The 22,805-nt window shown below is 34.6% G+C and overlaps 2 protein-coding genes across 9 annotated transcripts in view; one reads left to right on the forward strand and one right to left on the reverse strand.

The window, feature by feature from the left end:
- The window catches only part of OXR1 (oxidation resistance 1), a 489,593-nt gene that overhangs the window by 415,890 nt on the left and 50,898 nt on the right, over positions 1–22,805 (forward strand). For 7 of the 8 annotated variants that reach the window (XM_032760253.2, XM_032760248.2, XM_058443638.1 and 4 more), the window contains 3 exons: positions 3,411–3,518; positions 4,490–4,603; positions 15,223–15,372. In XM_032760253.2, the coding sequence (XP_032616144.1) occupies positions 3,411–3,518; positions 4,490–4,603; positions 15,223–15,372 (372 nt within the window). Of the gene's footprint in view, positions 1–305; positions 389–3,410; positions 3,519–4,489; positions 4,604–15,222; positions 15,373–22,805 lie in introns of those variants that run through there. The other variant, XM_058443637.1, reaches the window with a different exon arrangement.
- Positions 19,973–20,691, reverse strand: LOC116813512 (transgelin-2-like). The gene has a single exon (XM_032760258.2). It carries the CDS (start codon positions 20,600–20,602, stop codon positions 20,003–20,005), a length of 600 nt encoding a protein of 199 aa, XP_032616149.1. The 5' UTR covers positions 20,603–20,691; the 3' UTR covers positions 19,973–20,002.

Genomic DNA, 22,805 nt, shown 5'->3' on the forward strand with positions numbered 1-22,805 from the left:
CCTAGAAAATTTAATTTAATATAGATGATAGTTTACTGAGAGAGTTCCTGTGGGCCAATAATTTTTATTAGGTTAGGCTTTTAGGAAAATATTTATTGTTTTAGAAATGTGATCTTCATTATATTCCCAGCAGTGCTAGTGATAATTATAATGGCAGATGGGATACATAAAAGACAAGTTGATGTTGATCTTCCAGTATAACCTTCCACATTAAATCATTTGTATTTATTTATAGCTAACTCCCTTTAGCTCTAAAAATTGAGTTTTTGTTTTTGTTTTTTTTTTTCTGTATTCTTGAAATGAACTTCAAATCTCCCTGCAGTCAGCTGGCTTTTCACATTTCTGGTTACTCTGGGAAACTGAAGTGAGAAATCAGCTTTGGTGTATGGTATGCTGCATATTTGATTGAATGTAAAGATTGTTTATTTAGATAATGTTAACGTGTTGTAAAGCACTTTTAAATGAGCTTAATTTTGTTATTTTGTGTTTTTCTAACATAACTGTATTAGGGAGAACAGCAATTTTAAACATTAATTTAGCATTTGTGTCGTTATGAAACCGTCCAGTCTTGGTTTGAATCTTACTTTCCATGCATCTTTAAAATTGAACAAATTATCAAAATTCTAAGTTATACTCTATTTTGATATACCATTCGTATATAACGGACAGTGTGAGATTTTCAGTATTTTTAAAAGGTTAGGAATCAGATAATTTAGGATGAAATAAAATTTACTAGTATCAAGATAATCTCACAGCATATTTTAAACTCAAATTGCGTGTGTTTGTACCTTCTCTGCATAATTGAGAAAATAAGTTCAAATAAGTTTTTTATAGGTAACCTTTAAAATTTCTTCTTTGTCTTTACAATTCTGCAGTGCCAATATGAAAAATTTAGATATATACATGTTTTTATCATGTTTATTGTGTTTCTTCAATCTAAGAAATCATGTCACTCATAAATTCTAGAAAAATTCTTGGTAATTATCTTTGATTGCGTTTTCTCCTCCTTTCTCTATTTTCTTTCTCCAGAACTCTAATTTTTTATTGAAACTAATTGTACTACATTTTGCTATCATTATGCTTCGTTGACCTTGCTATTATTTTGATTGTATCTTCTGTCTACTTTGCTGGGTGTTTGCCTCTTCTTAATTCCCAATGTGAGTGGTCCCTTGTTTCTTTTTGCTTTTCTATTGACATTCTATTACTTGGAGTGCTTAAGAACTTTATAAACTATGTGGAGTGAGACCCAGACTTTTTTTCTATCCCTTCCTTTCTAGTTGCTTGCATTTCCTACTATCACTTCATACTAAACAAATTATGGAAACCTCGTACCAATTCCTCTTCCTCCATCCTTCCACAATTCCTGATTTTCTCATTTCCGTTCCCTTTCAGTTTGTTATTCATTCAGGTTGCAGTCGTTAGAGTCAGCATCAGTTTGCTCATTCACATATGCTTCCCTGACATACTGCTACTGCTATCACCACAACTCCATTCAATCCATGAATGTCTTCTCTTGAGTCTTAGTTGAAATCTTGTACCTTAATTTCTTTCTTTACATTTTTATTACTTTAAACCTTATCTTTGTTTTTCTGCATCCATTCTCTTTCTTGTTCCAGTAATTCTAGCCCTGATGCCAGTAATATGAGATGCCACTTGGACTGTTTTGTTACCTTCATCATCTCATTTAATAGAATCACTGTGAGAATAAAATGTGTTATTATTAATTATGAAAGTACTTGGCAAACTTACAGTTGTTACTGCAAAATATCATTTGTTTACAGAGACCTTTTATATATATTATCTCGGTAACATAGGTTTTATATCAGTACATTGTGTAGATGGGGAAGTTTGCATAGAAGGATGTAGGCAGAACTAGATTATTATTGTATTAACCCAAATATTTGGCATAAATTTGGTTTTATAAAACCATTAAGGAAAATATGTATATTATTGTTTTACATACACAAACAAATGCACACACACCTGCTTTTCCTGACTTTTGAAGTCTTCCATAACCTAATTCTAAATGCCTCTTTTTTTTTTTTTTCTGGAGACAGAGTCTTGCTTTGTTGCCCAGGCTGGAGTGCAGTGGTGCTATCACAGCTCACTGCAGCCTCAACTTCCCAGGCTCAAGTGATCCTCCCACCTCAGCTTCCTGAGAAGCTGGGACTACAGGCATGCACCACCACGCCCAGCTAATTTTTGTATTTTTTGTCAAGATGGGATTTTGCCACGTTGTCCAAGCTGGTCTTGGACTCCTGGGCTCAAACGATCCACCTGCCTCAGCCTCCCAAAATGCTGGAATTACAGGCATGACCCACCATGTCTGACCTCTGAATATCCACCATGTCTGACCTCTGAATGCCTCTTTATCCTTTTTAGAGACTTAACTCCATGTAATCGCCTTCCTAAAAATTTGTGCTTCATGAGTCTACTCTGGATGGTTTAGGAGGAAGAGGACAGTATCCCATAAATATATTATACTTTTCTGTCTCTTAACTATGTCAGTTCTGTCATCTTCACGTTGAAAGTTTGTTCCTTTCTCTCTACTTTTCAAATTCCCAACCCTTCTTCAAGACCCAGCTTTAAATCATTTCTTTTCTGTAGTCTTTTCTGGAAAATTTGGATTACATGGTGCTTTTATTCATACTCAAAACTTCTATTGCATTCATTATTCCATTTTTAATTGTTCATCTTTTGCATAACCTTTTCTACCTTAGTTGCCAACTAGTTGTAAATTCCTTGTGCACTAAAACCACTTTTAGTTGCACTTAGTTGTGTTTTCTTCAGAGCTCTCTTAATGCCTGTGTAATGGGGACTCTTAAGTGCTTATATTATATTGACCAAGTGACATTTTCTTTTAGGGTAATTGATGAAATCTCATTATTTATAATTTCTACACATATGATCATGGAAACATACGAATGATTCAGAACTAAATTACTCAACTTTAGTTCAAATATTTTTCTAATTTGTATGTGCAATGACAGAATATATGCATAAAGATCATTTTGAGTTTAATACAGGTGTACTTTGCAAAAATGAAATTAGTATATTGCTAGAAGTCACATATATTTTAGAAACTATTCAAAGGAATAGTGTATTTTAAAACCTTTGTAAATTGAAAATAATCAGTTTTTGATTTTTAAATTATGTTTTGTATTTTGAAATTACTTGAAGTAGAGACCTACATGTAAATGTATTGTGACGAAGCCTGTACTCTGTATTGTAATAGATTGAGAGCATTTGCTAACAAAACACAGTGTTTCTTGACAGTTATTTTCAAAGATGACAATACCAGTTGTTAATCAGATGTAAGCTGGTCCCTAGATATATTAATGCTCATTAAATATTATAGTTTAGTTTTTCTGTTTTAAACATTGAAATAATTTATTTTTTCTTTTAAACAGGTTGAATCAAGGGATTCTTTGAATAGCATAGCCCTGAAATATGATACAACACCTAACGAACTTGTTCAATTAAATAAGTTATTCTCCCGAGCAGTTGTTACTGGACAGGTAGTATCTTTTTTTTAACGTGCTGATGTTTAGAAACATTAAACAGAAAGGCAGAAAGTATTTATTGTACTGTAGTTAATAATATAGAAAATTTGAGAATAATCTTATATGTGCTTTTAACAAATCATATTGGCCATGTAAGAGAAAATTAACTGTTTTATGTCTGTATGAGTTTCTTTTTTAATACATATTGAAAATAATTGTAAATTTTTCTTTTTAAATATAGTTACAAAGAGCTTTTTAAAATATTCAGAACAATATATGCATATGATAAAAAATTACTTTATCAAAGTAAGGCATCCCTCCATCTCAAACTTCCAATTTCTTTTCCAGAAGGAACCAGTTGCCAGTTTGCATTTCTTTCAGGAATAATCTAGCCTACTTTTGTTGTTGTTGTTGTGTTTTAATTTAACTTTGATTTTTGGAAAGTGTTGTATTCACAGTTCTAGTTCAGACTTTTTCACGCGTGCATAATATTGCATTGTATTGATATATCATACTTATTTAAAGCATTAGACTATTTCTACTCTTTTGCTAAGGTCAATACTGCTGTAGTAAACATGCCTGTACATATCTGTTTTTCTTTATATGCAAGTATTTTTGTAGGGTGAATTCTTAGAAGTAAAGTTACTATGTCAGAGGATGTGTGCAGTTTAAATTTTGCTAGCTATTGCCAAATTGTCCTTTAGGAGTGACACCTCTATAGTATATGAAAATTAATGTTTCCTCACCCTATTCCAGCCGTATATATTATCAAATGTGTCTAAATTGATTTTAAAGGTTCTTTTTTAAAAATGTTTTTATATTCTTATAGTTTGAAAATGTTTATGTTTTTCTATTTAATTATTGGCAATTGTTAATAGTGCTTGCTTAGAGAACAAGGTCATTGTTAATAGTGCTTGCTTATAGAACACCATCTGATTATTAACACTTCAGTTTAACTAAATCTTTGTGTGAATGTTTTCTTACAGGTTCTGTATGTTCCTGATCCTGAGTATGTCTCCAGTGTTGAGAGCTCTCCATCTCTAAGCCCTGTAAGTCCTCTGTCTCCAACATCATCTGAGGCTGAATTTGATAAGACCACTGTAAGTATCTCTGCTTTGCAAAGATGGCTATGAAGAAATCTCACTGTGTCTACATTGACTGTCTTGTTTTTTTCATTCCATTTTGACTATGGTTAGAATGAAATATTTCCTTTTTATTTTGTTGCTTAAGTTTGTAAATCCCAGCTTTAAAAATAAGACAGTCTTATGAAACCATATAGCTTAAATTGACTTACCTTTGTAGGTGGTGGTGGTGGGCCAAAAATATTCATCAACTCTTATTTTTTAAAGAACATATATAATTTAACTTACAAAGGAATCTTACCCAAAAAAACATGACATTATCACAGTAGAGGAACTTCATGTCCAATTTGATGTTTATTTCATCTATAAATAAATGAGTATATAGTACTTAGAACTCTTAAGTGAGTTTAATTTTGACACACTGCCTTTTAAAAAATAATTTATCATCTTGGTCATCCAAGAATTGACATAGTAGATTAATTTATGTGGCATTTCTAAGGAATAAGTTCTAATAACTTACATTTTACAAATGAACCTCAGGGAACTAAACTTCATTTAATAATTTTGATTAAAATCTTCTGAAAGGAATTATATATTTATTTGCCTTTCTACATAAATTAACTTAACGCTAATCATAATTTTCTGTTTTCATAACAACTATTGTTTACATGTAAAAGGCTGTTTCTTCATTAAATGGCTACATTCCTGTGGGAGATTCTTCTGTGTTGTTTTCTTGACTTTAGGAGACAGCCTTTTCTTTGTCTCAATCTGCACTCAAAGCTTAAGATACCAGATGGCAAGCAAACTAGTAACAAAACAAATTATTAATGTTAATTTGCTTATAATTATTTATTTATAAGCTCTGGTATACCACTTTTTTATAGAATAAATTACATGATATTATTAATAACTATTTTTCTCCTTGCCTGGGAACTTTTTTCTGCATGTGTGTCTGTGTGTGTGTGTGTGTGAGAGAGAGAGAGAGAAATGAGGTCTTTTTCATTTATTTGTTGGATATCTTATTTATATAATTATGGCAATACTATGCTTTAGAATGCAGTCACATGAAAGGAATATATTACATTTGTTGTCATCATTGATAAGAATAGAAGTCAGGTTTTAATGGTAGGTATTACTTACCAAATGACACAATACCTTTTTGAACATAGCCATGCCATTTTCCCATGGGACTTACAAAGAGATGTACTCATAAGGGGCAACGACAAAGTAACTACATAGCCTTAGGTTAATTTAGCCTGTGTTTCAAACCCTAAAGCAGAATTATGAAAATCTAAGCTGTAGCGTCATGCCTGACTAGAAACCTGTGGGCTCTCTTCCTGTTCCTCGGCTTTAACCTAAATCTGCCTGTCTACTCGCTTTCTTGGAAGGTATAAGATCAAAGAAAACAAAATGTTGAAAGTTAAGGGAGCAACAAGGCCAGGCCTCAACCTGTGTGAAAATGTGCCCCTTCTTACTTTTGCCATTTGACTGAAAGAGATGGAGAGGATAAAGTTATGTGAATGATCTTTTAATCCTCAGGGACTTAGCTACTGTCAAAGATGGACCAAAAAACTTCCTGTAATTTGGCCAGTGATATGAGTAAATTCTTTGTCCCTGGGATAGATTAAAAAAAAAAAAAGAGGTAAGAGATTCCTTAAAGAACTAAAAGTACACTTAACATTTGATCCAGCAATCTCACTACTAGGTATCTACCCCGAGGAAAAGAAGTCATTATATGAAAAAGATACATGCACATGCATATATAGCAGCATAATTTGCAATTGCAAAAATACAGAGCCACCACAAATGCCCATCAGTCAACAAGTGGATAAAGAAAATGTGATATATATAGATATACCGTGGAATACTACTCAGTCATAAAAAGGAATGAAAGAATGACATTTGCAGCAACCTGGATGGAATTGGAGACTATTATTCTAAGTGAAGTAACTCAGGAATGGAAAACTAAACATCGCATGTACTCACTCATACGAGGGAGCTAAGCTGTGAGGATGCAGTGGCATAAGAATGATACAGTGGACTTTGGGGACTCAGGCAAAAGGGTGGGAGCAGGGTGAGAGATAAAGGATTACACATTGGGTACAGTGTACACTGCTTAGGTGATGGGTGCACCAAAATCTCAGAAATCACCACTAAAGAACTTATTCCTGTAACCAGACACACCTGCTCCCTGAAAACATATTGAAATGGAAAATAATTTAAAAAAAAAAAAAAGGTAAGAGAAGAGTTTGTGAACTTCTCTTTACATGGAATGATACTCTTTACCACCATCAAAGAGATTATGGGCAATAGTTAGAAATAATTCTTACAACAGTGATTGTGTAAATTTTAGTTGTATTTTTTAATCTAGAATTATATTCATTACCAGGCTCCAGAATAATATTTCTATGACTTTCTGCATATCTCAAGTGCCTATATTTCTATATTCTAATTATTGGGTTTTATGTCTCCCATGCTATATAAATCCCTTAGAAGTAAGGATATTATGTTTTATTAGATATAGTTTACATTTTCATTACACTAATTAAAATAATGTCTATTAGTATTGTTATTATATGTTTTTCCCAGAAATTGTCAGTTTATATTTCCAGCAACCACTGATAAATTTTTTGAATGTCCAGCTTAGTAGTGGTTTACTATGAGGCTAAAAATATGTTCCTGGCTTTGTCAGCATAAAGACTTTTATTGGTTTTTGAATAATTCGTTTTCACTTAAAAATATTGCATTTTGAGAATTTCCATGGAAAACTATTTTTTCTTTATTTTTCACTTTTTTTTGTTCACATATGGAAGAAGAAACATAGAAGGAGATAGAACCAAAGTAATGGTAAAAATCATAAAAATAGCTAAAATGTAGTATTGCAGCAGGTATAATTCTAAGCACTTTAAAAGTATTATCATTTATTCCTTATCTCAAATTTATGAGGTAGGCACTTGGCCTGGGTTTCTGTGTTTGTCCCTCCAGACTTACTCTGTATTCTCTAGTGTCTTTTGAGTGGTAGACTGCACTCTCTCTTGCCCTTTTGCTTCTGTTGGTGGTGTTCTTTCTGGAGCAGTTGCAGAAGATAAAGAGGGAAGGAAAGAGAGAATAAGATGGGGACATATTTATTCTCCTAGCTCCTTCCCTATAAGGTTACTCCAGAGTGACCACATTGTTCAGCATCTCTTCTCATCTTTTGTCAGCCCTTTCCACAGAGCCATCTCTAAATTTAGGTATCTGTTTCTCTCCCTTACCTCTGTAGGGATAGAGGAGTCTTCTGTTATTGTTCACCCTGGGTTTTTGTACACCATATGTACCTTTGTAAATAGTTCCATAATTAAATCCTCTTAAAATTACTCAGTTTCTACCAGGCATAGTGGCTCACACTGGTAATCCCAGCACTTTAGGAGGCCGAGGCAGGCAGATCACTTGAGGTCAGGAGTTCAAGATTAGCGCGGCCAATAGGGTGAAACCCCGTCTTTACTAAAAATACAAAAATTAGCCGGGTGTGGTGGCGGGCACGTGTAATTCCAGCCACTCAGGAGGCTGAGGTGGGAGAATCACATGAACCCAGGAGTCGGGGGTTGCAGTGAGCCGCGCCACTGCCCTTCAGCCTGGGTTACAGAGTGAGACTCTGTCTCAAAAAAAAAAAAAAAAAAAGCTCAGTTTGATGTGCCCTCTGTTTTTTTCTAGTACCTGACCAATAACTATTTTATCCATTTTATAGAGGAGGAAGCAGAGGAAGAGAAGTTAACTATTTTGTGTTTAAGGTCACTCAGCTAGTAGCTAAGCTAAGATTCTAACCCAGACGGGCTTGGTTCAGAGCCCATATTTTTTATTACTACTTTATAGCTGGAAAATGATAACTCAGAAACACTACTATTGCCCAATAAATAATTGGACCCAAAGAGTTAGGTAATATTTAATCATTATAAAAGTCAGTATAATAATAGCTACCACTTCACACTACCATCTTCCTAAGATTCTTTAAATCTCTCATTTTTTGAATAAATATAGAAACCTGCTTTTGTTTTGTACGCCTTTGGTTTTTCTCCTTTGTGCCTTAAGTTCACCCATTATGCTAATGCCATTTTAGGCTAAAACTGTTAATGTGTTATATTCAGGATGAAGTTCAGTGGAACAATGTTTAAAATAAGTAATATGAAAAAATGAAATAATTTTAAAGTTCTTATGTTTATATTAATATACTCTATTGAAGGGTGGGATATGCAGATAGTCATATTCTCTTTAAGATAAAACATGGTATAATACTCTAATCAATCTAAAATATAAAAATAGAATATTAATAACACTTGAATTGGATACACATGATGATAAGACCATATAATTTTGAAAAAAAAATAATTTTAAGAGATTCTGGGGAAGGCCTAGGAAGTCCTAAAGGAGGAAAGAGGAAAAAGTATAAAATAGCAATAGAATGTAGGCATATTAAATCTTCCTTTTTAAGGATAGGCTGTGATAATACTGCTACAGTGGCTATTTTTTTTTACTTAAAGAGTGCTTACTGTGTATTTACTGTGTTCATTTCAGAATTTTAATTAATCTTTAATACTTTAATAACATTTTAATTACTTTAGACTTTTAATTAATCTTTAACCCCATGAGGTAGGTATAATAATCATGATCTGTATTTTTTTTTTTGAGACGGAGTCTCGCTCTGTGGCCCAGGCTGGAGTGCAGTCGCGCAATCTCGGCTCACTGCAAGCTCCGCCTCCCAGGTTCACGCCATTCTCCTGCCTCAGCCTCTCCGAGTAGCTGGGACTACAGGCGCCCGCCACCATGCCCGGCTAATTTTTTGTATTTTTAGTAGAGACGGGGTTTCATCGTGATCTCAATCTCCTGACCTCGTGATCCGCCCGCCTTGGCCTCCCAAAGTGCTGGGATTACAAGCGTGAGTCACTGCGCCCGGCCCATAATCTGTATTTTTAAAAACGAGGAAAGTAAGGCATAGAGAGAAGAATGATGGTTAGGAAGTGGTAGAACTGAGATCAAAAACCTGGCAGTCAAGGTCTAGATTCTGTGTTGTGTTCTTAACTACTTTTTGTACTACCTAAGTAATGAAATGATGACTACTAGCAAGTGCAGGTACTCTGTAACTGAGACATATGATCTAAATTAAATATATGTGTCACAATTTGTAGGAACTAGGAAGTTTGTAGTAAAGAACTGTGTGGAAGTAATGCATGACATTTTTGCTTGGCCAAAAGCAAAAATAAAAATGTAGAAGATTTAGAAATGTTGTTTAATTACCTATATTAATTTCCTAGTATTACCATAACAAAGGGTGACAAACTGGGTGGGTTACAACAAAAGAAATTTATTACCATACAGTTTTGGAGGCTGGAAGTCTGAATTCAGACTGTTGGTACAACCACGCTCCTTTTGAAACTTGTAGAGGAGAATCATTTCTTGCCTCTTCTAGCTGATGTTTGCCAAGTCTCATTGGCATTCCTTATCTTGTAAATATATCACCACTTTCTGCCTTGCTTGTGACAAGTGGCCATCTACTTCCTATATGTATGTCTTCACATGGTGGTCTCTTCTTTATATAAGGAAAACAGTCAGATTAAGGGCCCACCCTACTCATGTATGACCTTACCTTAAATTAATAATTACATCTGAAAAATCCTATTTTCAAATAAGGTCACATTCTGATATACTGGAGGTTAGGGCTTTAGCATTATCATTTTGGGGGAGACAGTCAGTCAACCCATAACATTGCCTCATAAAATTATAATTATATAGAATTTATATCATGGAGTTTTATTTATATTATAGAATTTTATATTTTTTGTCTTTGAAGAAAAGGGGGAATTTAGAAAACTTTCTAATTCTAGTCAAGTAAGATTTTTTTAGAGATGTTTAGTTAATTTTCTTCATTTAAGATATGTTGAAGGGTAAAGTTAATTTCTCATAGGGTTTTGGAAAGCTTGTGAATATTTGTAAAATATTGTGAAAACCTTTTTAAAAAGCTTCTCTTTTTTTTTTTTCGAGACGGAATCTCGCTGTCACCCAGGCTGGAGTGCAGTGGGGCGATCTCGGCTCACTGCAGGCTCCTCTTCCTGGGGTTCACACCATTCTCCTGCCTCAGCCTCCCGAGTAGCTGGGACTACAGGTGCCTGCCACCTCGCCTGGCTAATTTTTTGTATTTTTAGTAGAGACGGGGTTTCACCGTGTTAGCCAGGATGGTCTCGATCTCCTGACCTTGTGATCCGCCCACCTCGGCCTCCCAAAGTACTGGGATTACAGGCGTGAGCCACCATGCCCGGCCAAAACTTCTCTTTTTTAATCATGATAGTCACATAATTAATTGGCATCTTGAAGTAGTATGCCTGTATACCTGAAAATAGACATTAATTACAAGTAATAGCAGACATGCAAGAAATTAAAACAATTTTAGTTAGGAATATCAAAGTAGTTGAAAAGGTTAAATATCGCCTGTCCTTCAGGAATTGCTCTCACATGTGACATCCTTTAACAGTTCACAAACATAACCTCTCTTTTCTGTCTCTCTGTGCATATATAGAATATATATTTTTTAACTTAAAATTAAAGGCACTAATATCTGTCACATACAATATTATATGTTATATATAAAACGTTTTATCTCTTTTATAGAATATATAAATTGTAATTTTTTCCTAAATTATGATTTTAACTTTAATGCTTTTAGACTTCAATTTTAATATACATATATACAACTTATGTGATATATAACATATTAAATGTAAGCTCATATATTATAGTAAAACTATAAATATCAATACCACGCAAATGTGTAACTAACACATAAATCATATATACCGCTTTCATATTATTACATATAATTTAGCTTTGATGCTTTTAAACCTATTTTAAATAACAACTTAGTAAGGAATTGTTTTTTAATATGTACTCTTTAATAGATTATGCTGTAATTATACCTTGGTCTTATATTCTTAGAACAAAATTTTATGGTTAGTATCTGAAAAATTAAACTTTATAATAGGACTTAGTGTTTGTGACGATTTTAGGAAACAAATATTTTATATAGAAGAAATCCCTATATTTTTAACATCACAAGAAATGGGTAAATTACTGGATGAGATTTTTTTTTTCCTAGATTCCAGATGGGAGCATTATTTCCATAATTAGAATTAAAAATTGATCCTGATATTTTAATTTTGTTATTTTATTCTGTATTTGATTTTAAACATTCTTAAGTTCTTGGTCCCAGGAAGTAAAGATGATTAAACATAATTTATAGAGAGTAAATGGCAATCATCATATATATTGGATTGAAAGAAAAATACAGTATACACTGGTTTAAAAGTAAATGTTTTCTTTAAAGGATATATCGTATATACGTTGCATGAAGTAAATACAAATGTCAGTATTTCTGTGCCTGTGCGGATTTTCCTTCTCAATCTTCCTTTGCCCTACCTATGTGTTACTAGAGAACGTTTCTACAAATTTTCAATCACAAAAGAGCAAAAATACAATAAAGCCAAGGCAAGAAGGGAAGTGGACAGTTTGGAGTTGCTAATTCATTTATGGTAATGGTTTATAATAACATACAAATCATATTGTATAATATATTCTACAAAAAAAGATAACTCTAGGTGATTATTAAACTTTTTGTAAATCATTTGCCCTAACAATGCTTTGCTTTTTTACATTTGAATATTTGGGACAATAATGAGGCTAGATAGATAGATAAAGATATTTATATTTCTATATTTTTAAGGACCTTCTCTCGTGGCTAAAACAAAAATTATACAGACAAGCATCAGCAAGCCCTCAAATGAGCTGCAAAACCACTGCATTAATAATCACAGTTTAAAAATAGCGTTCAAAACCATCTACATAGGGATACTAATACTTTGAATAGTGTACATTTATGTAAGTTACAGTGAGGTCTGGTAATTCCTCTGAACAACTTTGATCTTTTTTGAAAGTAATCTCCTTTTTTGTGCTTTGCTTTGAGCATTTGCTAATCTCATATTCTTTTTAAAAGGATTACATTGACAAATTGGTATTGCCATAGATACTGAGTTCAGACTTTGAGGTAACCTCAGAGATCATGTATTGTTCAAAAAGGCATATCTTCATTTAAGGAAAGCATATGACAATGTTCATATATATATATATATATATATATATATATATATATACACACACACACATATTTATGCTTGTGTGTGACTAATGTGGTTAACTCAATTTTGGGGGAATTGAGGAATCACACAATTTGTTGATAGCTTTTTGCCAGTTTGCAGGGGACTCTCTTATAGCTCTGCATCGGCTATTTTTTTCTTAGCATATTTATGAATTGTTTGGTGGAAGATTTGAAAGGGAAGCGATACAGTAGTATAGTTAAGCTCACTGGTTTGTGTGTTGATAACATAGGTTTGCGTCTTAGCTCCTTACTCATTTGTCAAGTTATTGAACTTGGTTAAGCTTAAGTTTCCTTAAAAATTAAGGTCATAGTATACTTCATATAAGTGATTGACAAATTAAATGAAATAGTCCATATAACACTTAGAAATAACAAGTCTTTATAAATATCATTGAGATTATTATTAATATCACTTATTTATCTGTGCTAACTGAATTTATATGTGCTATAAAACTCTTAGATATAATAACTACCAAAGACAACAGGATGAATGCAAAGTTATTAATTTGTATTTTAAAATGAAAAGATTGAGGAAAATTTTTTAATAGATATTAATGATTGAACAGTGTCATGAAACTTAAAATCTCATTCCATTTCACGTTTTTTAAAACAGTGGAATTGTAGTATATCAAACATAGTTGTTTTGCAGTATTTTGCATTTGTCTGTCCTTCCTTCAACAAACACTTGTTGAATATCTGCCCCAGTGCTCGGAATTTAGCCCTACATTTTAGGTGGGATATATGAAAGGAGGTGTAAAAATTCTGCCCTCATGTGGGTTGAAGGAATTAGATCCATGTATTAGGGGAGAAAAAGTTATGTTCAGGTTTGATAACTCTTTTCAGATATCTCAGTTTATGATATTGAAGAGAAGGCAGTATTATTTATTATTTCTAAATGCCAAATCAGAGCTATTAGGTAGAAGTTACAAAGTGACAGATTTAAACTCAAAGCTCAGAAGAATCTTGCTTCTATGAAAACTTCTTCAAGGCAGTGTGGATTTATTCATATGGTATGAAAGCCTTTGGAAGTATTTAAAACACATCTGTCTAGCTTTCCTACAATGTAAAGAATATTAAACTTTGAGGGGAATTGTGGGGAGTAGTATTTAAAGGACCTGTGAACTTGGATGTAAAAAATTTTAAGTGACCTCTAACATTTTTAAAAATAAGAGAATATAATATAAGCAGCAAATACCTGGCATACCTGTGACTTTGTCCTCAGTAGAATTTACAGATATTTTCAGATCACCTTAGAATTGTTACAGAGAACATAAAATGTTGCTCATGGCCATTATATCACAATTTGGATTCAAACTTGTGATTATCAGAGTCCAGAGTCACCACTAAATCTTGTGTTATTTAATATATTCATAAAGAAGCATATATATATATATGTATATGTATATGGCCGGGCTCAGTGGCTCATGCCTGTAATCCCAGCACTTTGGGAGGCCGAGGCGGGCGGATCACGAGGTCAGGAGATCGAGACCATCCTGGCTAACACGGTGAAACCCCATCTCTACTAAAAATACAAAAAATTAGCCGGGTGTGGTGGCGGGCGTCTGTAGCCCCAGCTACTCCGGAGGCTGAGGCAGGAGAATGGCACGAACCCGGGAAACGGAGCTTGCAGTGAGCCAAGATCGTGCCACTCCCCTGCAGCAGCGACGGGAGCAGCCGGCGCCACAGACGAAAAAAAAAAAAAAAACAAAAAAATATATATATATATATATATATATATATATATAACTATACCTCTAGTTTGTTTCTAAAAAATGTTTTAATACTGTGTTGTTTCAATTTAATTGTTTTTCCTTATAATTCTATATTTTATTTTGACCATTCCAAAACATTCTGAGAAGCCGGTTCATAGGCTTCACTGTAAGAATGGTCAGTGGCACCAAAAAAGTTAAGAAGCTTGTCATCTAGTGGAATGGGATTTGTCAACTGTAGCTCAAGATTTAAAAGGCTATTCCAGTGAATGGGTTCTGCTGTGTACTTAGATACTAAGGCAAGCTTTCCACCTTTTTTCTGCTCCCAGCACCTGATGGATATTATATTACATGGTCTTATCAGAGTCAGTGGTTTAATTCAGGAGCATCTGAATATGTGTGCACGTGTGTGTATGTGTTGGGCATGGGTACAAGAGATGTAGTGTTCAGTGTTGTCCAGATGATTTTATTTTTTAAGTTTATAGATAGATATGTGTATCTCCCCATTAAAAATCACTATAAATGTAAGTTTAACCTGTGTTTGTGATCTTTATTGAATATGAAAATAGTGCCACTTTTTTCCCATAATTTCTGCGTAAAAATATTTCGGGCTGACTTCCAGAATGTGATGAAATGAAACAACACTTATTGGGGAAAGCTATTCATTTGACTTTTTAATAGTGTGCTCATTTTTATTTTGTTTTCTGCTTTTTTTTCTTTCTTTTTTTTTTTTTTTTTAAAAAAAAAAGAATCCTGATGTCCATCCAACAGAAGCAACTCCCTCATCTACTTTCACTGGTATTCGACCTGCACGAGTTGTATCTTCAACTTCTGAGGAGGAGGAAGCATTTACTGAGAAATTTCTTAAAATTAATTGCAAATATATTACCAGTGGCAAGGTAAAGAATGACACTTTAGAGAAGACCTTTAATCATGCTTTAGTTATTACTAATGTATGATAGTTTGGCATTTACATTTTAAGCCATCAATGTCAGCAAATGCTTGAATATTATAAAAAGGTACTAGTGATACTATTATTTTGGGTTAGTATGGATGTTGCTTATAACTTAGAGTCTGGTGATCTGTTGTAATTGTTAAAGGTAATGGAATATAAATAAATTCACTAAGGCACAGCTAAGTTGCTGCTGGTAGGATATTTCAAAAATGTCAGTAAAATGACTGCTGCTGGATACTGTGTGGAGTTGAACTTCTGTATAACTAGTATAGCATGCAAATAGGAAGATATCTAGTATTTATTGAGTACCTACTATATGCCAGAGACTATTTGAGGTGTCTTAATTATTTTATCAATTCAAAACAATCCTGTGAAATAGGCAGTCATATTTCTTTTCCACAGGGAAAAACAAAACAGGAAAGGTTCATAGGAAAGGTTAATAGGTCCAAGATCTCTCTATAATGGCCAGAATTCGAACCTAGTCAGAATCTTTTTTTTTTTTTTTTGAGACGAAGTTTCGCTCTTATCAGCCAGGCTGGAGTGCAATGGCGTGATCTCAGCTCACTGCAACCTCTCGCCTCCTGGGTTCAAGCAATTCTCCTGTCTCAGCCTCCCGAGTAGCTGGGATTATAGGCACTCGCCACCACATCCGGCTAATTTTTTGTATTTTCAGTAGAAACGGGGTTTCACCATGTTGGTCAGGCTGGTCTCAAACTCCTAACCTCAGGTGATCCACTTGCCTCGGCCTCCCAAAGTGCTGGGATTACAGGTGTGAGCCACCACACCCAGCCCAGAATCTATTTTATCTACTTCACTTTGTTGCTTTTCTAAGCAAAAGCTTCTAATCTGAAAAGAGAATATAGTAAAGTAATAGAGTTGGAAAATAAACTCCAGGTTTTGCTCAAAAAATGTCTATAACATGATACTGCCTTTAGAAGTCACACATGAAAACTATTTCTTTGTAGTATAATTCATAAATTTATGAGTGTTTGAAACACATAATAAGCATTTAGTGGTATGCATTTCACCCTAAATATTGTTTTAAATGTTGTGTTTTCATTTTCATTTACTTTAAAATATTTTCTCTTGATTTCTTCTTTGACCCATTTGAGAGTGTTTTATTTTTCTAGATAACTGTCTTTTACTAATTTCTAATTTGATTCTGTGTGATCAGAGAACATACTACTGTTTGAAGGCTTTATTTAGACCTGTTTTATGGTCTAGAATGTCGTATGTTTTAATAAATGTAATGTGTGCACTTTAAAAGACACATTTGTGTTGGATGGAATATTCCACAAATGTCAATCAAATCAAATTGAGTGATAGTGTCCTGTATTTCTGATTTTCTGCCTATCAGTTATTGATAGAAGAATTTTGAACTGTCTCACTGTTGTTGTGGATTTACTGTTTTTGCCTTTCAGTTCTATCAGTTTTTTTTTAATGTATTTTGAAACTGTTACTAGGTTTAAAAATGTTTAGGATTCTTATGTTGTCTTGATTAATTGACTTGATCATCATTATGAAAGATGCTCTTTATTCTTGGTAATACTCTTTGCTGTGAAATCCACTTTGATGTATACTAATATAGTCACTTTAGCTTTCTTTTGATAAGTGTTAACATGGTTTATCTTTTTCCATTCTTTTATTCATAGCCTGTGACTTTAGAAAGTGAGTTTCTTGTAGTTAGCATGTAGTTGGATCTCACTTCTTTAGATAATCTTTCCCTTTTCATTTAGCGTTTATAATATATATATATTATATATATATCTTATATATATATTATAAACTCTAAACAGCCACTAATATAACAGTGTTACAGCTAATAAGCCAACAAAGGAGATGACATAAAATTAGTTTTAAAAACTCAATATGAAAGAAAGCAGAAAGACAGAACAAACAAAAAACTAATAGCAAGATGGTAGAGTTAAACCTAACCATGTCAATAATCACGCTAAATGAAAAGGGAAGGATTATCTAAAGAAGTGAGATCTAACTACATGCTTATATATATTATAAATATATATAATATATTTATAATTATAATGTATATAATATACATAATATATTTAATATATAATTATGTGTTACATATAATTATATATATTTATATGTATATTATAATATATATCTTTAATATGTCACATTCTCACTTTAAGTAGCATTATATATGCCACTTTACATATAGTATACACACCTTATAACAGTATACTTTTATTTCCCCCTTCCAGCCTTTGTGTTCTTATCGTAACACCTCTTATTTCTACATGTTATAAACACCACAATACATTGTTACTATTTTTGCTTTAAAAAGTTAATTTAAAATAATTTTTAAAATAAGGATAAAGTCTATTATATTTATCCACTTACTTATTCTGTACACTTGTCATTCCTTTTTTTATAGTTGCAGATTTCCATTTGTATCATTTTTCCTTTTATTTCAGGACTTCTAAATTTCTTACAGTGTAGGTCAGCTAGTGATAAATTCTTTCAGTGTTTATTTGCCTTGAAAAAGTCTATATTTTTCCTTCTTTTATTAAATGTTACTATCATGTTTATTTATATTTTCTTTTTGTTTTTTTTCTCTCCGAGACAGAGTCTCACTCTGTTGCCCAGGCTGGAGTGCGGTGGCCTGATCTCAGCTCACAGCAACCTCCACCTCCCAGGTTCAAGCAGTTCTCCTGCCTCAGCCTCCTGAGTAGCTGGGACTACAGGTGCACGCCACCACATCTGGCTAATTTTTGTATTTTTTTAGTAGAGAGGGGGTTTCACCATGTTGGCCAGGCTGGTCTCGAACTCCTGACCTCATGGTCCACCTGCCTCAGCTTCCCAAAGTGCTGGGATTACAGGTGTGAGCTACCACACCCGGCATGTTTATGTATATTTTCAAAATTATGTGTGTGTTTATAAAAAAGGATCCCTAACTTTTAAATTTTATGCCATTTTATCTTTTTTTGGTCCATTGATTTTTTTTTAATTAATATACTTTCATTTTTAGAGCAGTTTTAAATGTACAGAAGAATTGAGCAGAAATTAGAATTCATATTTATACTCTTCCCCTTTCCCCAGTTTCCCTTATTAACATCTTGCTTTTGTGTGCTGTATTTGTTTCAATCAATGAACCAGTATTCAGGCACCAAGGAAAGCCCCTAAGATTCTCTCTTGTACATTCTATGGGCTATAACAAATATATAATGACATTTATCTATCATTACAGTATTACCAGATTAGTTTCATTGGGCTAAAAATCCTCTATGCACCACCTATTCATCCCTCCTTCCCTTTCTTTCCCTGAACTCCTGGTAATTAATGGTTGTCTTACTCTCTCTATAGTTTTGCCTTTTTTTAGAATGTCATATAGTTGGAATCATAGAGTATGATTGAATGAATTCATATTGGCTTCTTTCACTTAGCAATGTGTGTTTAAGATTCCTCCATGTCTTTTGCGGATTGACACCTTAATTCTTTTTACTAATATTACTGAATATTCCACTGAGTAGTTTTACTGTAGTTTATCCATTCCCCTACTAAATGACATCTTGATCACTCTTAAGTTTTGGCACTTGTAAATAAAGCTGCTCTAAACATTCATGTGCAGGTTTTGTGTGGTAAGTTTTCATCTCAGGTAAAATAGCAAGAATCATGATGGCTGGATGGTATGGTAAGACCATTATTAGCTTAGTAAGAAACTGAAGAACTCTCCTCCAAAGGATCTGTGCTATTTTGTATCCAATAAGCAATGGGAATCCCTATTCTACAGCCTCACCAACATTTGATGTTTTCAGTGTTTTAGACTTCAGCCATTCTAATAGATCCGTAGTAGTAATATCTCACTGTGTTAATTAAAAATTCTCTAATGGCAAATTATATTGAGCATCTTTTTTTTTTTCCATTCAAAAATGACAAATTCTTTAAATCAACAAACTCATCTTCCTCAAGCCCCAGACCATGGTAGAGAGTCCTCCCTCTCTGTCCCCTCACCCCACCCCTTAGCCACAGTGAAGGGAATGGAAAATGAGAAGCCACGAGGGCCTCTGCCAGGGAAGGCTGCCCCAGATGTGTGGTGAGCACAGTCAGTGCAGCTGTGGCTGGGGCGGCAGCTGCCACAGGCTCCTCCGTATAAATTAAGTTCCTGCAGGCACAGCTGTGGGAGAAGCATACTTGTAGAAGCAAGGCCAGTCCAGCATCAGAAGGCAGAGGCAGCATCACTGACTCCCAGCCATGGAATGAACGGAGGGCACAGAGCTCAGAGACAGAACAGGCCAGGGGGAAAAAGAAGAGACAGAACAGACCAGGTCATGGCAATGAGGGACTGAGGCCCCTAAATTTTGGTCCCAGGGGAAAAGAAGAGGCCAGTTGGTCCAGTTTTGATGGGTATGGGGAAGGGAACGTATTAGTAAGCACGGGGGAGAGGCTGCCAACAGGCACCTCAGAGTGACAGGACAGGCTGAACCCCCCACCCTGACAGAAGGGAGCTTAAGAGCTCTGGGGGCTCTCTGGGAATGTCACTGCAAAAATATATATCTACATATATATTAACCATTCGTGGGAGGGCAGGGGCAAGGCCTGGGGTGGGATCAGAGGATCTGGCATGGCATCCCGTAGCCAGTCATGCCTGCCTGAGATGCCCCGCGGTTGGTGCCCATCTGTAACCTGATCACATTCTTGCCCTCTTGCAGCTGGTTATCTGAGAAATTCCGAGGATTCTCCTTGGATTTCTTAGGGAACCAGTTGGGATCCCCAGAGAAGAGCCCATCATCCCGGGCTGCTGCCAGTCCACCCAGATTCATCAGCGTCTGCTGCACACAGGCCATGTTCTTTCCTTCCCAGAGGTCCACAGTTTGGAAGATGTCAGTGGTGTTAATGCCATAGCGCTCAGCTGCGTGCAGGAACTGAGAGATCTGCTCCATCTGCTTACGGGCCATGATGGAGGCCTGGATCTTCTTTACTGGGGCCTGCCCCTCAGGGTACAGTGCATTAATGAGCTCACCTAGCACCGTGCCATCCTTGAGCCAGTTCTGGAAGTTCTCGCGTCCAGGCTGGGGCCAGCCCACATCCTTTCGGCACTGGGTGGTGATCCACTGGATCAGGATCTGCTCCAGATCTGCATCATACTGTTTCTCAATCTTCTGCTGCACCTCCCGGCTCAGGCCATATGCAGGTCCCCTGTTGGCCATTCCAATGGGTGGTAGTGGCTGCGGGGAGCGTTCAAGCGGGCTGGAGAGCGGCGCACTCACTCAAGGCAAGGGCTGCAGCTGCCGAGCGTCTTCTTATATGCTCATTGTCTACCCAGATATCCTCTTCATTTTCGAAAGATATTTTCACGAGACAGAATTTTCAGTTGATGAAGTTTTATTTCTTTTCAGAACTTTAAAAATTTACTCCACTGTTTTCTGGCTTGCATTTTTCTAAAGTGAAGTCTTGCATTATTTTTATGTTTGGTGTTCTGTTAAAAAATGTATCTATCTTTGGTTGTACTTAAGATGTTCTGTTTATCACTGATTTTGAGCAATTTTATTAAGATGTGCCTTGGTATATTTTTTCTATTTGTTTTGCTGGGGGTTCCTTTAGCTTGGTTCTGTAGGTGTATAGTTCATGCCAAATTTGGAAAATGTTTGGCCAGATTTCTTCCAATATTTTTTGTCTCCCATCCTCTCTTTCCTCTTCTTTGGGAACTCCAATTCTGCATATTTTAGGCTGCTTAACATTGGGTCTCACAGCTCCCTCATACTCCATTCATTTTTTGCCCTCTCTTTTCATTTTGGATAATTTTAATTGCTTGTTTTTAAATTCACCATTTTTTTTTCTGCCATGGCTAATCTACTCTTAATCCTATCCAGCATTATTTCATCTTATACATTGCAATTTTTCTCCCTGTAAGTTCATACTGGGTCCCTTGTATTTTCCATATCCATACTGTGTATGGTCTTCTATATTGTTGAATATGGTTATAATAATTGTTTTAACGTCTTTTTTTGTCCCAGTTCTTTCATCTCTGTTACTTCTGGGTCTGTTTGCATTTATTGATTTTTCTCTTTAATGTGGTTTATTTTTTTTCTGTGTATTTACATGCCTGGTAATTTTTGATTGGCTACCAGACATCATGAATTTTATGTAATTGGATACTGAATATTTTTGTATTCCTATATATATTCTTGCACTTTTTATCCAGGACACAGTTATTTCTTGATCCTATTGTGGCTTTTATTTCTTTGATGATCACTTGGTAATGGCTTGTTCATAAGTTTTGTTAGGACCAGAATAGCCTTTAGTCTGTAGCTAATTTTTCTCCTTACTAAGACAATAATACACTTGTAAGTATTCTGAGGCTTTGTAAATGCAAGTTTTTTTGCTTTAATGTTTAGTGAGAACACGAGCTATTCTTACTGTGTGGACGCTGACTATTGTTTCTTCTGCTCCTTTCAAGTACTCTCTTCCTATTGTTGGATAGCTGCGATACATGTAGGTGGTAATCAGTACTCAGTTCAAAGCTGGAAGAGAACCCTTTGTAGACCTCTAAAGCTTTCTCACTGGACAGTGCTGATTTCTGGGTTGTTTGTGTTTTGCTTGTTTTTTCTCTGCCTGTGGACTGGAAACTTTCTCCACTCAGTATACTTGGGTAATCAAAGAGCTGATCTTATGTGTTTTTCCTTATTCAGGTATCATTGCCTAGCATTCCAGTGTCTGAAAACAATTATGTCACATATTTTGTTCATGTAAGTTTGGCGTGTGTGTGCATGTGTGTGTTTATTGTAGTTTTAGGCAGCATTGGTTCTTGGCTAGAAGCAGAAGTTCATTTGATATCTGAATAAAAATTTTATTTAAAGATCAAAGCAAAGATAAGGTCATTGGCAGGATTAGGAATGATCTGCAGCCTAGCGTTTTTGGAACGTAATCCCTTGTTGTAGGCTAGCTCTGTGTATTCTGCTGCACAGAAGGAGATAAGCAGGAAGTGGTGCTTTCTCATGGAAGTCGTTTTTTCTTTTTTCATCTTCCTACAAGTTGATTATAGTAAAGATTATTTATGTAACAATTATGGACACTTATTAACAATAACTGTAATGGCTAAGTTATTGTGGATGTAAGACTGAAAAAATATCAGTACAAGCTTTTCTCTTTGCTAGGATGGATTCCCAATTATAATGATTTTATCTCTTAGTATTTGCAGAAATATTGTAATGTAAGTAGTAATTTTTCTTTTGCAGATAGACTTTATTTTTTTTTACTTTATTTTCTAATAGAAATAATTTCTCCTTAGATTAGTCAGGTAATTGTACATAAGGAAATGGAAGTTGTTAATACAAAAGAATAATCTGTGCTTAAAGTTTCTGAAGTTCATGTGGATTAAGTAGATTCTTTAATTGAAAACGTCTTGCTAAT

Source organism: Hylobates moloch, unplaced genomic scaffold (genome assembly GCF_009828535.3).
Source record: "Hylobates moloch isolate HMO894 unplaced genomic scaffold, HMol_V3 SCAFFOLD_9, whole genome shotgun sequence".
Classification (NCBI taxonomy): Eukaryota; Metazoa; Chordata; class Mammalia; order Primates; family Hylobatidae; genus Hylobates; species Hylobates moloch.